Raw genomic sequence first — 19,147 nt, 5'->3', positions numbered from 1 at the left:
AGAGTATAAAATTGTGCATTCCCGAAAAGACAATAAAAAGAAATCACGGGGACAAGAAAAACTGGCTGACTAAAGGAATTACGACTTCGATCAAAAAGAAAAATGCTTTGTACAAAAACTACATAAAGGACCCTTCTGAAGAAAATAAAATCAAATACAGTAAGTATCGAAATAAACTAACTAAAGTGATCAAAATGAGTAAACCCAACCACCACACACCAGCGTTTCAAGGCTTCTTGCGGTGGTGATCCCAGTGTTGGTGACCTTGCAACTTGTTTCAATGAGTATTTCAGCTCCATTGGTGAGACTTTATCAAAAAACATAAGCCCACAAGGGGGCGCCACCTACCATCAGTGCCTCATGGGAATTACCCCAACTCTTTCTTTCACCCACCAACAACTTAGAAGTAACACAGATTATACTCGGTATGAAACGCTCCCTCACAGAAGGAGTTGATGGCATTAGCAGCAAAATAATCAAATTCATTGTTCGTGACATTGTAGATCCACTTATTGCATCAGTCTTTCACTTCAGCGCGGAGTGGTACCAGAGACGGCTAAAATCATTCCAATATTTAAATCTGGAGATAAAAACAATCTGCAGCAGTATCGTCCTATCGCAATTTTGCCAACTTTCTCCAAAATTATGGAAAAAATAGTTTATAAAAGACTCTATGACTATTTTAACAAACACAACATGCTCACCCCGTCACAATACGGCTTCAGAAAGGGAAGTACCACTTGTTTGGCAATCCTGGATCTCACTGAAAAATAAATGACGCTGTTGATAAAGGCGAGTGTGGGATTGGTGTTTCACTTGTCTTATCAAAGCGTTTGACACTATTGATCATAATATTTTATTAGGAAAGTTGGAGCACTGTGGTGTCAGGGGCTTAGCGCTCAGTTGGTTCAGAAGCTACATGTGCACGTAAATGATGATATATCTAACTGTAAAGCTATTCATTGTGGGGTACCTCAGGGGTCAATTAGGCCCACTTCTTTTTCTAATTTATGTAAATGATTTTCAAATTCTTCTTCAGCTCTCCATAAAGTTGTCTTTGCAGATGATACAAATGTATTCCTATCTCACAAAAACCTGGAAGAACTCCATAATACTGTAAATCGGGAAATTGGAAAAAGTTGACACTGGTTAAAATGTAATAAATTATCATTGAACACAGCGAAAACCAAATTATATATTCCGCTCAAGTAGATGTCGGAAAAGCCTTGAAATGTAGACATTAAAATAAGCAATTGCGTACTTGAACGAGTGGAATTTATGACATTTCTTGGCGTCCAGACTGATGAACATTTAAACTTCAGCAAACACCTTGATTACCCAACAATGAAACTATCTAAATATGTCCATATCCAGATGTCCTATCGGCCCGTATTCGAACCTCATCTAAATTACTGTAGCATCACATGGTGTAATACTTACCCCGTTACCTCCTAACATTGCAAGTTCTACAAAAGAAGGCTATCAGAGCCATTTCTTGGGCTAAGTATAACTGTCCGTCGGACCCTCTCTTCTGTAAACATCGGCTTCTGAAACTCACTGAGTGCAGCTTATTTCACAAAGCCTGGACCGTGGATGCAGTGTGTCGACTGTCCGTTCATTCCTGTTTCTGCCCCCTCTCGTGATTATAACACAAGGGGGAAATCACTGTTAAAGGGTAAAAGCTGGAGATTCGCAATGCACTGTGGGTAATATCGAGCCGTCTCGGGAGCATCGATTCTCACTACTTTTCAAGATGCATTGTGGGAAACTTCTGGCGCCCTACTTGTTGCTCTGTGGACATCGGGACAGCCCTGGGAATGGTGTCTGCACTGTGTGGCGCCCTGTTCACACACATTACTGGAGGTGGAGGTCAAAGGTCAACAGGCTGTGGCCTCCCTCCCACAGAGGAGGAAGAGGAGGAGCTTAGCCCCGCCCCTTAGCCCCGCCCCTTCCTCCTCCGGCCAGTCGTCCGGCTCCTCAGAGATGGGCTCCTCGTCTTCGTCGTCGCTGCTGGATGAAGCTCAGACCGCCTCCATCACGGGTCGGAACACGCACACACACACACACACACACACACACACACACCACACACACCACACACACACACACACACACACACACACACACAGCCCAGTGTGTCGTCGAATCTGGTCGACTCTCGGAGCTCCGATCTGATCCAGACAATCTGAGAACCGGAGAACCTGCAGAACCGGTCTGACCAGTGTGTGTGTGTGTGTGTGTGCCACTCCCTGGTTGCTATGGCGACGCCTCTTTTGTTCCCACTGTTCTCTGAGCTCAGGTGACGGGTTCGAGGACCTTCAGACGGCTGGGAGATTCCAGCGTCGACACACCTGCCGCTCCCGCTGTCATGCCAGCTTTAAGCTAACCTCACACCATGTGATGCTAACAGGCTAACTTTATGCTAGTGTTCCGCCAACAATCTGACATTAGGCTAGCTTCAAGCTAACCTCACACCATGTGATGCTAACAGGCTAACAGGCTAACTTTATGCTGATTGTCCCGCCAACAAGCTGACATTAGGCTAGCTTTATGCTACCTCACACTAATGTTAAGATTGCATGCTAGCATCATAGTAGCACAATGCTAACCTCATGCTGTCATGCTAACATGCTCCCCTGCTGAGATTGTGTGAACCCGATGTCACGCAGACATGTCGACCTCATGCTACACTGTTAAACTATGCTAATCCTCCATATATATGGCTACTTAGCTAATCTTGCTACCAATATTTCCAGTTAGCCTGGTGTCATGTTTCACTTCCTGGTCCTCCATGTTGTTAGCATGTTACCATGAGTTAGCCTGGTGTCATGTTTCACTTCCTGGTTATTTAGGTTGTTGGCATGTTAGCATGAGTTAACCTGGTGTCATGCTTCACTTCCTGGTTATTTAGGTTGTTGGCATGTTAGCATGAGTTAACCTGGTGTCATGCTTCACTTCCTGGTTATTTAGGTTGTTGGCATGTTAGCATGAGTAACCTGGTGTCATGCTTCACTTCCTGGTTATTTTAGGTTGTTGGCATGTTAGCATGAGTTAACCTGGTGTCATGTTTCACTTCCTGGTTATTTAGGTTGTTGGCATGTTAGCATGAGTTAGCCTGGTGTCCTGCTTCACTTCCTGGTCTCCATGTTGTTAGCATGTTATCATGACTTAGCAGGTCATGTTTCACTTCCTGGTTATTTAGGTTGTTGCATGTTAGCATGAGTTAACCTGGTGTCATGCTTCACTTCCTGGTTATTTAGGTTGTTGGCATGTTAGCATGAGTTAACCTGGTGTCATGCTTCACTTCCTGGTTATTTAGGTTGTTGGCATGTTAGCATGAGTTAACCTGGTGTCATGCTTCACTCCTGGTTATTTAGGTTGTTGGCATGTTAGCATGAGTTAACCTGGTGTCATGCTTCACTTCCTGGTTATTTAGGTTGTTGGCATGTTAGCATGAGTAACCTGGTGTCATGTTTCACTTCCTGGTTATTTAGGTTGTTGGCATGTTAGCATGAGTTAGCCTGGTGTCATGCTCACTTCCTGGTCCTCCATGTTGTTAGCATGTTATCATGACTTAGCCAGTGTCATGTTTTCACTTCCTGGTTATTTAGGTTGTTGGCATGTTAGCATGAGTTAACCTGGTGTCATGCTTCACTTCCTGGTTATTTAGGTTGTTGGCATGTTAGCATGAGTTAACCTGGTGTCATGCTTCACTTCCTGGTCCTCCATGTTGTTAGCATGTATCATGGACTTAGCCAGTGTCATGTTTCACTTCCTGGTTATTTAGGTTGTTGGCAGTTAGCGATGAGTAACCTGGTGTCATGCTTCACTTCCTGGTTATTTAGGTTGTTGGCATGTTAGCAATGAGTTAACCTGGTGTCATGCTTACTTCCTGGTTATTTAGGTTGTTGGCATGTAGCATGAGTTAACCTGGTGTCATGTTTCACTTCCTGGTTATTTAGGTTGTTGGCATGTTAGCATGAGTTAGCCTGGTGTCATGCTTCACTTCCTGGTCCTCCATGTTGTTAGCATGTTATCATGACTTAGCCAGTGTCATGTTTCACTTCCTGGTTCCAGAGCGAGCGGAGGCGGAGCTTCAGGACTTTGTTCCGTACTACAGGAAGCAGCTGCTGGTTGCCCGGTTCTCCGAACTGGAGAACAATCTAGAACCTGAAAGAGGACACACATTGCGGCTGAGACAGAAGGTGACACACACACACACACACACACACACACACACCTGGATGTTGATGTGTGTTCTGTGTTCCAGGATTGCCTTCAGGGTCAGGTTCTCTATGAAGAACCTGGTTTGGTTCTGGACCACAACAGGAAGTGGACGAGAGCGCTACCTGGTGGTCCGGGGAGGGGTACCGCCTGGAGAACCACGAAGGACTGGAGGTTCTGCTTCACGTTCCCCTCAAAGTTCCCCTCAAAGTTCTCTTCAAGTTCCCTTAATTCATCCTGAAGTTCTCTTCATGTTCTCCTCATGTTCTCTTCCTGCTCTCTTCATGTTCTCTTCATGTTCTCCTCATGTTCTCTTCATGTTCTCTTCATGTTCTCCTCATGTTCTCTTCATGTTCTCTTCATGTTCTCTTCATGTTCTCTTCATGTTCTCCTCATGTTCTCTTCATGTTCTCTTCCTGCTCTCTTCCTGCTCTCTTCATGTTCTCTTCATGTTCTCCTCATGTTCTCTTCATGTTCTCTTCCTGCTCTCTTCATGTTCTCTTCCTGCTCTCTTCCTGTTCTCTTCATGTTCTCTTCATGTTCTCCTCATGTTCTCCTCATGTTCTCTTCATGTTCTCCTCATGTTCTCTTCATGTTCTCCTCATGTTCTCCTCATGTTCTCAGGCCTTGTGAAGGGGGTCCCTCCAGTCCAGGTTCTGCTGCCCTCTGGTGGTTCCGTCTGGACTTCGGTGGACTCCTATGTGGACCAGATCCTGAGGGACTTCCCGATCTGGAGGGAGTGAGGGAGGAGTTCTCGGGGTTCTCAGGGTTCTCCGGGTCCCGGTTCCTGGTGTTCCTCCGTCTGCCGCACCGCAGGGACTCCGTGTTCTCCTTCAAGAACCAGGACCAGAGGGGACCGGTTCTGCAGAGTCCTGCAGGACTGCATCCGGCACCAGAACCAGGGTATGCTAATGCTAATGCTACTGAATCCTGAACCAGGGTATGCTAATGCTAATGAATCCAGAACCAGGGTATGCTAATGCTAACACATGCTAGTGTGTGGTGACTCTGCGTATGCGTCGCGGTGCTAGCTTTAGCCTGTGCTAACATGCTGTGGTTGCTGTGGCGACAGACTTCCTGAAGAGGCGGAGCCTGGAGGTGGAGGCCTTCGTCCACGCAGTGCGGTTTTCTAACGGGAGAACGGGGGCGGACCCAGGTACCACGCGGGGAGCCTCCTGATGGCAGCGACGTGCGGGTGAGGCCACCGCCCACTCTGGGACTCCGCCCCCCCCGCCATGGCGGTAGTTTGACGCCTGGCTCCAGTCCCGCAGGTCCTGTCAGGTCTGGTGATGGAGCGGCTCCTCCCGGACCTGAAGGCGCCCCGGTTCCCACAAGACCCGCCTGTGGTCCAGTTCCTGGAGGACGTCCACGTCCTGCTGGACTCGGTTCTGCTGGACCGCTTCTCCCGGGTCAAGCAGGACCTGCGGGACTCCCTCCGGAACCGGAACCTGCCATGACCTCTGACCTGGACCTGATCGGGAGAGCCGGCGCTCCGTCCGGGACCGGGTCCGAGGTGAACTGTTAGTATTAGCATGCAGCATGTAGCAGTTGACAGTAGCTCTGATTTCCTGCAGTTAGCATGTAGCATGTTAGCATTAGCTTATACTTAAATAGTATTAATAGTCTGTGCCTTGTTAGCATTAGCTATCAATCATATTAATCTTCTCTATATGCATATAGCCTGGTAGCATTAGTATGTAGTATGCTAGCATTAGCTCCTATCTCTGTAATTAGCACATGTTCGCATTAGCTCACATCCTCTCCAATTAGCATGTAGCATATTAGCATTAGCAATAGCCTCTCTTTGCGTCCGTTAGCTTGTGTGTCGGAGGGCGGCGGAGCGGCTAGCTGCGGAGCAAGTAGCACCGCACCTGAGCGCCCTGCTAACGGCGCGCTGGAGCCATGCGACGCCTTCCTGCAGGGACGTGGCGTTACCCAGATGTCAATGCAGGGGGCTGTCAGAGCCAAGAATTGGGCGGAGCCAACACCAGAAGAGAAGGTACACATAGCATTAGCTGTGCTGTGTTTAGTCCTGTGACTTGTGACGCTACCACCACTCCTGCATGTTAGCTCATGCTAGCATGCCTCGTGCTAACCTGCAGAGCTGCTACCAGACCCTGGGACGCGTTAGCGACCAAGCTAGCACCGCACGGGAAGGTCTTCGGGTTCTCCGACGCAGCGGCGCTAATGCTAACCGACAGCGCGTGCCTGGACCTGCAGCAGGTGGGAAGTATTACATTGACACCATACAGATTACAGCGCCATTCCGCTAACTGTCCTCATGTGCTAACATGCTAATGCTAACAGCTGGTGGAGAACGCGGTCTTCACATTCCAACAGATCCTGCTGGACGATGACGCCGAGCCAGACTTCCGCCCACAAGGCCAACAACGCGTTTTCTGCAGGTAAGCTAGCATGGCTAGCTTCTGGTTGCTAACTGCTTGTGTTTCTAGCTAATGTCTGTTGTTAGCATATGATTACGATTAGCGGCATCCTGAGGAAGAAGATCGTCCGGGAGGCACTAATTAGCATGACGCTACCGTACGTCAAGGAGCAGCTGGACCGTCAGTACAGGACGGTAAGGCTAACCCGCGCTGCTAGCATGCTAGCCACTGAGAGGACTCATGCTAACATGCTAATCAAAGCTAAAAGCACTGCAGGAGAAGGGCTAGCTTGCGCTCTGTGTCCCAGGACGTGTGGCAGCGCTGCAGCCGTCGCTGGACTCTGACTCCGCCCCCTTCGTCGCTGTTGACAACGAGTATGAGAACGTCGTCACGGAGACGCTGACCCGCCACGTGACCAGAGGTGAGCGTTCAGTAACATGGTTAGCTTAGCATTGTTAGCTTCACACTGTTAGCTTAGCATTGTTTTCCTTTGGTTCCTCAGTGCTAATGGACCCAGCTAACCTGGACCGGTTCCAGCTGGTCCCCGATCCGGTCCAGGAGAGGAGCTCAGAACCAGAACCTAAACCAGATCCTGGACCAGTACCTGGGTCAGAACCAGAATCTAACCGGAACTAGGACCTGGAGAGGAGCCATTCCCGACACAAATCCTGGACCAGAACCTGAACCATTACCAGGAACCTACACCAGATCCTGGACCTGAAGCACAACCCGGAGTAGTACCCGAACCTAAACCAGATCCTGGACCAGAACCTGGGTCAGAATCAGAACCTAAACCAGAACTAGGACCTGGAGAAGACCCTGTCCTTGCGCTAAATCCTGGACCAGAACCTGAACCAGTACCAGAACCTAAACCAGATCCTGGACAAGAATCTGGACCAGAACCAGTCCCTACATCAGATCCTGAACCAGTACCAGAACATAAACCAGATCCTTTACCAGAAGTTGGACAGTCAGAACCTAGACCCACACCAAGTCCCTGAATCAGAACCAGTTCCTTCACCAGAACCCGAAGCTGGATCAGAGCCAATACCTGGATCTGTCCCAGATCGTCATCCAGAAGGTACACCAGAACCGGTCCCTACACCAGATCCTGGACCTGTTCCTAACCCCTGTCCCAGAAGGTAGACCAGAACCGGTTCTTAGTCCAGAATCCATCCAAAAGCTGGATCTCTGCCAGAAGGTGGTCTAGATGAAGGAACTGGACCAGAACCTGGACCAGGACCAGAGCTGTCTGATGCTACTGCTAGCTTAGCGCCAGACTGCGTGCGTGCTATCGGCGAGCTCGTGGTGTTGGCTAGCCTTAGCGACGTCGTCCGCCTAAACAATTGAACCTAGCAGCGCTAATGTTTCCATGCTAACCTAAACGCTACTGTTAGCTGTTAGCGTTGACTCGCTCACTTTCTTTTAGCTCTTTCAGCACAAGCTAGGCTAATATTAGCCTGTGTTGAGTTAGCATCCCCTTCCTGTCTTGCTAACTGCCAGTTAAAGACTTTAGCCTAGCCTGTTAGCCACACTAGCTCCGTCCTGTCAGGATTTGACTCCGGGAATGTTGGGAAATGCTTCGTTAGCGCTGAAGTGCCTGTTAGATACATTAGCATAGCATACAAGGGCGAAGAAAATGCCGAATAAACATTTTGAGTGAAACAAAACAAACTGTCCTGTTCTATATTTCCAGTTAGGTTATGGCTAATTAGCATCTGTAGTGCTGGTTAGTTTTTGATTAGCTTTATATTAGTTTGATATGCTAGCTCTATTTTAGCTCTATGCTAGTCCCATACTAGCTTCATATTAGCGCTATGCTAGCCCTATGCTAGCTTCATATTAGCCCTATGCTAGCCCTAGGCTAGCTTCATATTAGCCCTATGCTAGCTTCATATTAGCCCTACGCTAGCCCTATCCTAGCTTCATATTAGCCCTATGCTAGCCCTATGCTAGCTTCATATTAGCCCTATGCTAGCCCTGTCCCGTGTTGAATTTGCCGAGGTTATTTGTTTGTTATTGTAATGTAGATAGTTTTTAATTAGGTTATCTTTTTTTCTAATTTTTTGTGTTAATCTTCTTCATATACAAACGTACAAAAGACAAGACTAGACAAAGGAAAACAAAGCAAAGCGAAACAACTTGCGAACATCTCCAGATGACTCGGACGTCATGCTTCTGTTGGCAGATCTCTCACTGTACCATATATGTTCTCCCTCCGCCATCTTGGATGTCCCCTGCATCCAGCGCTGTGGTAGCTGCAGAATAGCTTCTCATTAACCTTAAGCTAGCTTTATACTAGCTCTACATTAGCTCTGTGCTAGCTCTATGCTACCTACATAATAGTTTCTCATTAGCCTTAAGCTAGCTTTATACTAGCTCTATATTAGCTCTGTGCTAGCTCTATGCTACCTGCATAATAGCTTCGCATTAGCCTCAAGCTAGCTTTATACTAGCTCTATATTAGCTATGTGCTAGCTCTATGCTACCTGCATAATAGCTTCTCATTAACATTAAGCTAGCTTTATACTAGCTCTATATTAGCTGTGTGCTAACTCTATGCTACCTGCATAATAGCTTCTCATTAACATTAAGCTAGCTTTATACTAGCTCTATATTAGCTGTGTGCTAACTCTATGCTACCTGCATAATAGCTTCTCATTAACATTAAGCTAGCTTTATACTAGCTCTATTCGAGCTCAATATTGGCTCTGTGTTCTCCACACGTTCCAGGTTCTCCCCTTTCAGCACGGGATGCTAATTTTAGCGTAGCGTCTCAGGAATCCACCCACCGCCCCCTTCCTGGTGTCCTCTTTAGCTCCGCCCCCCTCCCCTTGAAGAAAACCACCCTGCTCAGACACTGACCTGCATTCTGAGGAGGAACCTCGACCAGATCTGGAACCTGGAACCTTTAACAGAGAACTTCCTCCTTCCCCGTTGCCATGGGAACCACCACCGAAGGATCAGAGCCCCCAAGTCCGGGTCCGGGTCCCGCGTTTGGATCAGACACTGCAGAATCCGCCGCGGCGCCACTAGCTAACCTGGAGTACGCGGAGGCCCACAATGCAATGCGGGAGCGCTGGAAGCAGGCAGATGCTAACATGTGCAAACATAGCATGTCATTCCACCTGCACCACACGCTGCGCTCCGAGTTCTTCGCCAGCTACCTGTACCTGGTGGTGCAGATCCCGCTAGGTGAGAGGCTAGCACGCTAGCATGGTGCTCCAGATCCCGCTAGGTGAGAGGCTAGCATGTTAACATGGGGCTGTAGATCCCGCTAGGTGAGAGGCTAACACGTTAGCATGGGGCTGCAGATCCCGTTAGGTGAGAGGCTAGCACGTTAGCATGGGGCTGCAGATCCCGCTAGGTGAGAGGCTAGCACGCTAGCATGGGGCTCCAGATCCCACTAGGTGAGAGGCTAGCACGCTAGCATGGTGCTCCAGATCCCGCTAGGTGAGAGGGTAGCACATTAGCATGCCGCTGCAGATCCCACTAGGTGAGAGGCTTGCATATTAGCATGGTGCTTCAGATCCCGCTAGGTGAGAGGCTAGCACGCTAGCATGGGACTGTAGATCCCGCTAGGTGAGAGGCTAGCATGTTAGCATGGTGCTTCAGATCCCACTAGGTGAGAGGCTAGCACGTTAGCATGGGGCTGCAGATCCCACTAGGTGAGAGGCTAGCACGTTAGCATGGGGCTGTAGATCCCGCTAGGTGAGAAGCTAGCACGCTAGCATGGGGCTGCAGATCCCACTAGGTGAGAGGCTAGCACGTTAGCATGGGGCTCCAGATCCCGCTAGGTGAGAGGCTAGGATCTTAGCATGGTACTCAAGATTGTGCTAGCTGTTAACATGTTAGCCCTCAAGATCCTGCAGAGTGTTAGCAAGTTAGCACAGTGCTCCAGATTCCGCTAGCAGTTAGCATGGTACTCAAGATCCTGCTAGCTATTAGCATGTTAATAGCATCACGTTAGCCTGTTATTAGCATCAAGTCAGCCTATTTTAGCACAATTTTATCTTGCTAGCAAATGGTTAGCATGTCATGCTAACTAACATTAGCTTTGTTCAACAATGCAGCTAGTCACTCTGACCTGTGCGCCTCACTTAGTTCCGTCATGCTAATCGCAAGCTGGAAGATGCTACCTTGACGATGCTAACAACTAGCAGGACAATGCTAACTGTTAGCATGCTGCTCCCTCCAGTGAAGCTGTTCCCGCTAACGTGCGAGTTCCAGGAGGGAGAGAAGACGTTCTACTACCGAGCGCAGAAGTTCTACGAGGATGTTCCGGCTACGGAGGAGGGCATGATGGGAGATTTTCTGGAGGTGTCCAACGTCGACCTGGAAGGTTCTCGAAGGTTCCTCGCTAGATTTATGGTACGTGGTTGCTGATGCTAAAGGCTAATGATAACTTATGAAGGTTTCTTATGCTATGTAGCTACTAGTGCTAATGGCTAATGCTAACTTCTGAAGGTTCCTTATGCTGCGTAGCCACTAATGCTAATGGCTAATGCTAACTCTAAAAATTCCTGAGGATGTTTATGCTACATAGTCATTAATGCTAAAGGCTCAAGCTAACCTCTAAATGTTTATGGTTTGATATACGTATTTACTAACACTATTGGTCAATGCTATTGCTTAATGCCAATATTCATGCTAACTTAAAAGCCTAAAATGAATGCTAATGCTAAATGCTAAGAGGAACGGTAAATGCTAACCATGAAACTTAACAGATTTTGCTCTGATTAAGCTAATCTAGCATATGCTGTCAGTCAGCATAGCCACCAATCTGACTGTCATGCTAGCAGGAAGCCTCAGATAGTAATCAAGTAGCTGTGGCAATATGCTAACTTAATGCTATTAGTTCTGCTAGCTAGGAGCAGCACAGTTGGTATGCTAGCAATACCTAACAGGCGTGAGTATCCACGTTTCACACGTTCTAAAAGCGGCTAGCGATGACGACGACGTGTCGGCTCAGCTAGCTAAACATAGCTCAGCGCGTCTCATCACAGGGAATGCGCTGAGCTAGCTTAGCGGCTGTTTGGGGATCGGGTTTCAGGGTGACTGCGCCAGGCAGCTAATTTTAGAGCACGTGCAGCGCTAGTGAGATGGTGTGGGCACACGGGCTCAGCCTGCTAGCTTAGCAGGTTGTGGGGTTCCCCGCAGGGCCCCGGGAAGGCCGGCTCGTCCTTCGCCCTGGACTGCGGCTCCGGGATCGGCCGGGTGTCGCGCTCCGTCCTGCTGCCGGTCTTCGGGAAGGTGGACCTGGTGGACATGGAGGAGCGCTTCCTGCTGGAGGCCCACCAGGACTTCCTGGGCGACGGCGCCGACCGGGTGGAGACGCTGTTCTGCTACAGCCTGCAGGACTTCACCCCCCCCCGGGACAAGTACGACGTGGTCTGGATACAGTGGGTGGCCTGTGAGTAGGCGGGGCTACCGGGGAGGGGGCGGGGCAACTGGCGGGGAATAGCCACTGCAATCAGAGGGGGCGGGGCAACCATTGTAAGTATAGTATAGTGATAGTACCATGATAGTAACCTTCCTGACTCCGCCCCCTCAGGTCACTACAGTAAGCTTCCTGACTCCGCCCCCTCAGGTCACTGTAGTAACCTTCCTGACTCCTCCCCCTCAGGTCACTACAGTAAGCTTCCTGACTCCTCCCCCTCAGGTCACTACAGTAAGCTTCCTGACTCCGCCCCCTCAGGTCACTATAGTAACCTTCCTGACTCCACCCCCTCAGGTCACTGTAGTAACCTTCCTGACTCCTCCCCCTCAGGTCACTACAGTAAGCTTCCTGACTCCTCCCCCTCAGGTCACTACAGTAAGCTTCCTGACTCCGCCCCCTCAGGTCACTACAGTAAGCTTCCTGACTCCGCCCCCTCAGGTCACTATAGTAACTTTCCTGACTCCGCCCCCTCAGGTCACTGTAGTAACCTTCCTGACTCCTCCCCCTCAGGTCACTATAGTAACCTTCCTGACTCCGCCCCCTCAGGTCACTGTAGTAACCTTCCTGACTCCGCCCCCTTAGGTCACCTGACTGATAAGGACCTGATGAACTTCCTGCGCCGCTGCCGGAAGAGTCTCCGCCCCGACGGCGTCATCATCCTCAAGGACAACATGGCGCGGCAGGGCGCTAAGCTAGACGTTAGCGACAGCAGCATTAGCCGCCACCTGGACATCATGCGGGCCATCATCGCCGCCGCCGGGCTGGAGATCCTGGGGGCGGAGCCTCAGGGGGGCTTCCCCGACATCATGATGCCTGTCTGGACGATCGCCATGCGCTAAGCTAGCTGCCTAGTATGTCAGACAAAACAAGCTATTAGCAAGGACCTTATGCTTTATTAGTCTGGGGAAGCTAACGTTAGCCGGTTAGCTTCGGAACAGTTAGCATCATGCTAGTTCTGCCAATGCTATCATTAGAAGGTTAGTGTTAGTATCATGAGAAAGATGCTAGCTCTTTTAAAGCTAATGTTAGCAGGTTATCAGCTAGCATGATGCTAGTTATACCTACGCTGACTTTAGCAGGTGATCTGTCGAGATGTTAGCATGATGCTAACTCTTATTTAAATGTTGTGTTTTTTTTACGAATGTTGCTGAAGAATAAACATTTTGAAATGTTGAGTTCATTCTGCACTGTTAGCATGAGCTTCACTTCTTTCCCCCATTAACATGTCCTTCTCTCTCTTATTAGCATTAGCTTCTCTCCCTCATTAGCATTATTCCTGTCCTCGTTGGCATTAGCATCTCTCCTTCATAAAATTAGCTCCTCCCTCATTAGCATCAGCATCTCTCCCTCATTGACCTTAGCCCCTCCGCCTCATTAGCATTAGCCCCTCCCCCGAATTAGCACTAGCCCCTCCCCTAATTAGCATTAGCTTCCATGCAGTCCTCAGTCCTCTTCTCGCTAGCGTTAGCTTGCTGCAGACGCTGCTCCCCCCTCCCGGCTGTTCCACTGATTCCTTCCAGCTGTTCCCCCACTCCCGCTCTCGCACTTCCTGTCTCTGACAGCCGCCACATGTTTAGCGTTAGCGTGTGCGGCGCCACCGCCGTCTCGTGAAAGGCGAGCTGTGTGCGTCTGCGAGCTAGCACGCTAAGCGGGCGCGGATGGCGTGCTAGCCCCCGCCCCCACCCCCCGCCCCCACCCCCGCTCCTAGCACGTTAGCCAAACGGGCCGTCACCTTGTCACTAGCGGTTAGTTTAGCCGCCACTCAGCGTGGTCGGCGCTCATGAGGATCAACGTCACCGCTAGCCGCAGGAATGCTAACGGCGGAGGGGGGTTAGCTTGGAGCGCGTGCTAACATTAGAAGCATGTGTCTGAATTAGCTTTAAATATTAGCTTTTAATGCTATCTTCACTGAGAGCTTCAGAGTTAGCTTTAAATGAAGTCCTCACTGTTAGCGTTAGTGTTAGCCACACGGTGGCGGTGTTGCTGTGTTCCTCCTCTCCCTTCTGCCCTCGTGAACATTCACCCCCCGCCCCCCTGCGGTGTGTGTGTGTGTGTGTGTGTGGGGGGGGGAGGGGTAACTGGAGAAGCGGGGTAATTAAATCCACATGTTGGCCATCTTAAAAGCCCCACAAGCCTCTGCAGCACGGTGCTAAAGCTAACGCTAACTGGCATGCTGACGAGCATGCTAATGCTAGCAGGGAGACGTGAAACACGTGTTTTGGCTAAGCTAGTTTTGGAACATGTTTGCTAGCTTAAAAAGATATAGCACTTTTCCCTTCCGTAACCTTAGCGTTAGCAAACATCTGCTAGCAATTAACGTCACGAGCTGGCACCGACTGGAGCGATTAGCTTAACGACACCCCTGCTAGTGTCGTTAAGAGCTAGCACCGCCAGCACACTAGCTAACCGCATACGGTGACGCTATGCTAGCGCCCCGGGCTGTTTTTTTAACAATGCTAACCAGTACACGGCGTCGTGGGAGTGGTTAGCGTTAGTTGATTTATTTATTTAATGAGACATTTACGAGCTACCACACCACACTATTTTTTTTTTGTTAGCATATCGCTAATTGTGAGCTGTGGTTATGTGACTAGCTTAAAATGCTTGCTTTTAAGGGTAGTGTTAGCATTGCTGCTAAGTTGTTCGCAGATTATCGTTTTTGATTAACAGTTTTTGAACTAACTTGTAGCCAGAAGGATGAGTTAGCTGTTAGCACTTAGCGTGTTGCTGTTATTTATGGTTAGCTGTTAGCATTTAGCTTGTCTTTGAGGTGTTTGCCATTAGCCAGTTAGTGGTTAGCTATCGGCTCTGTCTTGCTAGCCATTAGCCATGACCTGCTAGCTGCTGCCTGCTAGCCATTACCTGTTCGGCATTAGCTGCTAGCCGTTAGCCGCTCTCAGATCAAAGTTCTGTTGACTCGGCTCTTTTTTTTCTCCCTTCGCCGCCACGAAACCGGGGCTAGCGCCAAGCAGCGGGGGTGTGGGGGGGGCAGTTAACTCTAGCTTTATTACCCCTCTGTAAGATCTGCACTAATGAGACTCTGCTAGCGTAAACTCCTTGGGGGGGCGGGGGGGGGGGGGCAGTTAACGGGTGGTTGGCTAACAAGCTAACAACGCCAGAGACCGCTAATAGCCCCCCCCCCTCCCCGCCCGTCCTTTATGGGCTCCAGATGTTGCCCCCCCCCCCCCCCGCCACTCTGGGAAAACACCGCCGCTAATGAATAAAACAAGCGGCGCCGCTAAAAATAGCGCCGGCGGCGGCTGGCGGCTAACAGTTGCGGGGGGGGGGGGGGGGGGACGTCACTACCCCCATTCCTTCACACCCCAGACTCGGAGCAGTTCAGACCAGGTCAGAGCTAGCAACGCTACAACACACAATGCTAGCTAACTCGCAACAATTACAAAGCTTTATTATTTGCCCCCCTGCCCCACCCACCCCCTCCCCCCACCACATCCATCTCTCTAATGAACGTGTCTCTCTGCCCCCCCGCCGCTAACGCTGCTGACGCTAACATCTGGACTGCATGCGCCACTCTGTCTGCCCCCCCCCTCCCAGTAATTGCCCCCGGGGTGTTTAAAAGACACGGAGCAGAAAGTGTGTGTGTGTGTGTGTGTGTGTGTGTGTGTGTGTGTGTGTGTGTGTGTGTGTGTGTGTGCGTGCGTACTAAAGGTCAAACCTCTGGCTCGTGTTCTCAAATGGTTAGCGTAGCGCCACTAATTAGCATAGCAGACGCGTCGGCTATGGGTTTAGCTAAGGTGTTAGCGTAGCGTGGCTGTAAGATAGAATTCTGCTGTGCATAAGTTAGTAGCCAAGCTAGCTAACATTTTAAGACAATGAAGCTAATAATGGTGCTAGCATAGTGATGCTAATGCTAGCATATTTACATAGCTAACATATATGTAGTGAAGCTAATAGAATAGCTAACCTATACATATTTCTAAGCAATTAGCAAGGCAAAGCTGATAGTATTGTTGACATATTTATATCGCTAAGCTAATAGCACAGCTAAGCTAATAGTATGGCTACTACGTTAGGATGCTAACATTTACGCACAGCATGTTAGCTAAAAGTGTAGTTAACATTTTATTGGAGCAAACCTATCTGTGCAGCTAAGATGTTAGCATGGCTAGGCTAACAATTTAGCATTGGCAACAGTATTGCACAACAATTAGCATTAATCTGTCCTTGTAAACGTAAAAGTTAAGAGTTTGCATTGACACTAGCTAGCACTGATGTTTGTTACTTTGATAACAAAAGTTGTTAGCAAAGATTAATTTCAGCTGGCGGTAATGTTAGCTAGCATTGATATTAGCTAGCGTAGAAATGAGCTCGTGCTGACGTTTTATTCAGGCACTGTGTCGGGCAGCCCTCTTCCTGCTTTCGGGTCCTCAACGTGGCACGGATAAACAAAGATGGCGGACTTGCCCGGAGTTTCTCTAACTTTGCATTCGAAGTAGAAAAGCTTTAAAAAGTTATTTTTTTCTTTTAATTGGTGTCTTTATGCGCGGGGGGGTCAACATGAGCGGCTGGGCGGGTTTCTCCGACGAGGAGCTCCGGAGGATGCAGCGGAAAGGCGCGGAGCAGAGGCCGGCTGAGAGCGGCTCCTGCCCGGCTCCGGGCCCGCGAAAGGCGGCGTCCTCCGCCCCGCGGAGCCGGCAGCAGCTGCAGAGGGAGAGGGCGCTCCAGCAGGCTGCTCAGCGGAGCCGGGCGGCCGGGGAGGAGGCGCTGCAGGCCGGGCAGCAGCTCAGCGAACCCCCGCCGGAAAGGACGAGTCCCGGAGCTCCGGAGCAGACGGCGGGTCCCGGTGCGCCCAGTCCGCGGCCGGAAGTGAAGCAGAGCCCGGCTGCAGAGAGCGAGGAGAGCCGGGAGGAGGCGCCGGAAGTGAAGGAGCTGGACAGACAGGAGGCGGAAGAGTGAGTTTAAAGTCCTCAGGACTTCCTCTCAGAGACTAGTTAAGGTGAGAGTTAACCATCGCTAACTAGTCTTCTGGTGCTGGGCTCCAGGGTTCTCCGGACCCGGCTCCAGGTTCTGCAGCAGCAGCAGAGCCTGATGGAGGAGCAGAACCGGGTCAAGAAGGACCTGCTGACCAGGACGCTGCAGCTCAAGTACGTCTCTATGGCAACTGCTAACCGTCTCTATGGCAACCAGTAACTGGTCTCCATGGCAACCGCTAACCGTCTCCATGGCAACCAGTAACCAGTCTCCATGGCAACCACTAACCATCTCCATGGCAACCGCTAACCGTCTCCACTAACCGTCTCCATGGCAACCAGTAACCAGTTATTAGAGTGACAAGTGATGAGTCACGGTTCCTAACTCGTGGTTCCCGACGTGCGGTTCTCCTCAGGAGCCAGCAGACCCAGGCTGAGGCGGCCATGTTGAAAACTGTGAGGGCGGAGCTTCAGCAGCTGGAAACCATGGCAACCAATGACATCAGCATCCTGAGGGGGCGAATCGAGGAGGCAGACTGGGAGTACAGCAAGGCCAGGTAGGCTAGCTAGCTAGCTAGCTGTCGCTAGCTGGTTGCCGTAAACCATCTGTTGCTTGTCATCTATTGCTAGCCACTTGTCATTAGCCAACTGCCGCTAATTATCAGTCACTGACCACCTGTCACTAGCTGTCTGTTGCTAGCTGTCTGTCGCTAGATGTCTGTTGCTAGCTGTTTGTCGCTAGCTGTCTGTCGCTAGCTGGCTGTCGCTCGCTGTCTGTCGCTAGCTGCCTGTCGCTAGCTGCCTGTCGCTAGCTGCCTGTCGCTAGCTGCCTGTTGCAAACCCTCAGTCGCTAACCATCTGTTGTTAGCTGCTTGTCGCATACTGTCTGTCATTAGCCTTCTGTCACTAGCTGCCTGTTGCTAACCGTCTGACACTTGCCGCTACCGCTATCCGTCATAAGCTGTGTCGTTAATGGTTGGTGGCTAGCTATTTGTCGCAAATTATCAGTTGCCAACCATCTGTTGCTAGCTGTCTGTTGTTAGCTGTCTGTCGCTAGCTGTTTGTCACTAGCTATCAATCGCTAACCATCTGTTGCTGCCGACTGTCGCTAACCCTCTGCCACTAGCCGTCGGTGGCTTACTTCCTGGTTGCTAGCTGTGGCTAATGCTAGCCCCTCCCCCACAGGAAGCGGTACGAGCGTGCAGAGGCGGAGTTTGTCTCCTCCAAGCTGGACCTGCACCGCAAGGCGGAGCTAAAGGAACATCTGGCAGAACATCTGTACGCCATCATCCAGCAGAAGGAGCTGCGCAAGGCGCGCAAGCTAGAGGAGCTAATGCTACGGCTAGCGCTGAGGGAGGAGGAAAGAGAGGCGGGGCCTGCGGTTGAGACGCAGTTGGAAGCGGAGAACGTGGAGACTGTAAAGGAGGCGGACTTTGAAAAGGAGGCGGGGACTGAAGAGGGGGCGGGGTCCAAAAAGGAGGCGGAGTCTCCAGAACTCTGACAGACTGGAAATGTGAACTCTTTGGTTCCATACAGACTTTGTGGGGGCGGGGCTACAGTGTGCACAGGGGGCGGGGCTATAGTGTGTACAGGGGGCGGGGCTACAGAGTTGCTTTTGTTCCTACCCATGCTGGTCAAATGCTAAGAGATGCTAATACTATAGAGATGCTAACACTCTTTAGATGCTAATCCTCTGGAGATGCTAATGCTATAGAGATGCTAACACTCTTCAGCTGCTAATGTTCTAGAGATGTTAAAAGAGATGCTAACAGTCTTCAGATGCTAACACTGTTATGTTGCTAGCAGAGATGTTAATGCTCTAGAGATGCTAACAGTACAGATGCTAATAGAGGTGCTAGCAGATACTAACAGGCATTCTAATGCTCTACAGATGCTAACACAGATGCTCATGCTCAAGAGATGCTTACAGACGCTGACAAACGGGATTTTTACGCTATTTTTATTAACTTCTAAAATAAAACAATGGTAATTCCTTTTTGCTTTAAATGCCCCGCCTCCTTTAAATTACAGGAAGTGGGTTTAACCAATCAGATGCTGGCAAAACCGGTGCTCATGGTAACACTAATTTTCTCCTATTACTTTGTTGGGTTGTTGATCCTTGGGGGCAGTTTAATGTCTGGGGGGGGTAACAAGAGGGAATTGTGGGT

The 19,147-nt window shown here is 49.9% G+C and overlaps 3 protein-coding genes across 4 annotated transcripts in view; all 3 read left to right on the top strand.

Annotated features, from left to right (window-relative positions):
* LOC115382203 (NLR family CARD domain-containing protein 3-like) overlaps nucleotides 1-19,147 on the top strand; it is a 617,169-nt gene that overhangs the window by 424,565 nt on the left and 173,457 nt on the right. The window lies entirely within an intron of this gene.
* ntmt2 (N-terminal Xaa-Pro-Lys N-methyltransferase) lies at nucleotides 1,949-13,228 on the top strand. Its single transcript, XM_030083937.1, has 15 exons — nucleotides 1,949-2,041; nucleotides 4,078-4,205; nucleotides 4,271-4,398; nucleotides 4,849-5,127; nucleotides 5,297-5,419; nucleotides 5,496-5,737; nucleotides 6,042-6,223; nucleotides 6,295-6,447; nucleotides 6,532-6,629; nucleotides 6,695-6,802; nucleotides 6,916-7,029; nucleotides 7,111-9,803; nucleotides 10,807-10,979; nucleotides 11,769-12,021; nucleotides 12,631-13,228. Exons 12-15 carry the CDS (start codon nucleotides 9,551-9,553, stop codon nucleotides 12,885-12,887), a joined length of 936 nt encoding a protein of 311 aa, XP_029939797.1. The 5' UTR covers nucleotides 1,949-2,041; nucleotides 4,078-4,205; nucleotides 4,271-4,398; nucleotides 4,849-5,127; nucleotides 5,297-5,419; nucleotides 5,496-5,737; nucleotides 6,042-6,223; nucleotides 6,295-6,447; nucleotides 6,532-6,629; nucleotides 6,695-6,802; nucleotides 6,916-7,029; nucleotides 7,111-9,550; the 3' UTR covers nucleotides 12,888-13,228.
* Nucleotides 16,426-18,510, top strand: gorab (golgin, rab6-interacting). The gene is made up of 4 exons (XM_030083936.1): nucleotides 16,426-16,961; nucleotides 17,052-17,153; nucleotides 17,396-17,536; nucleotides 18,165-18,510. The coding sequence occupies exons 1-4, from the start codon at nucleotides 16,549-16,551 to the stop codon at nucleotides 18,478-18,480; spliced, it is 972 nt and encodes a 323-aa protein (XP_029939796.1). The 5' UTR covers nucleotides 16,426-16,548; the 3' UTR covers nucleotides 18,481-18,510.

This window comes from Salarias fasciatus, chromosome 23 (assembly GCF_902148845.1).
Source record: "Salarias fasciatus chromosome 23, fSalaFa1.1, whole genome shotgun sequence".
NCBI lineage: Eukaryota > Metazoa > Chordata > Actinopteri > Blenniiformes > Blenniidae > Salarias > Salarias fasciatus.
The sequence above is the reverse complement of the archived record's forward strand: the minus strand, read 5'-3'. Positions and strand labels throughout refer to the sequence as shown.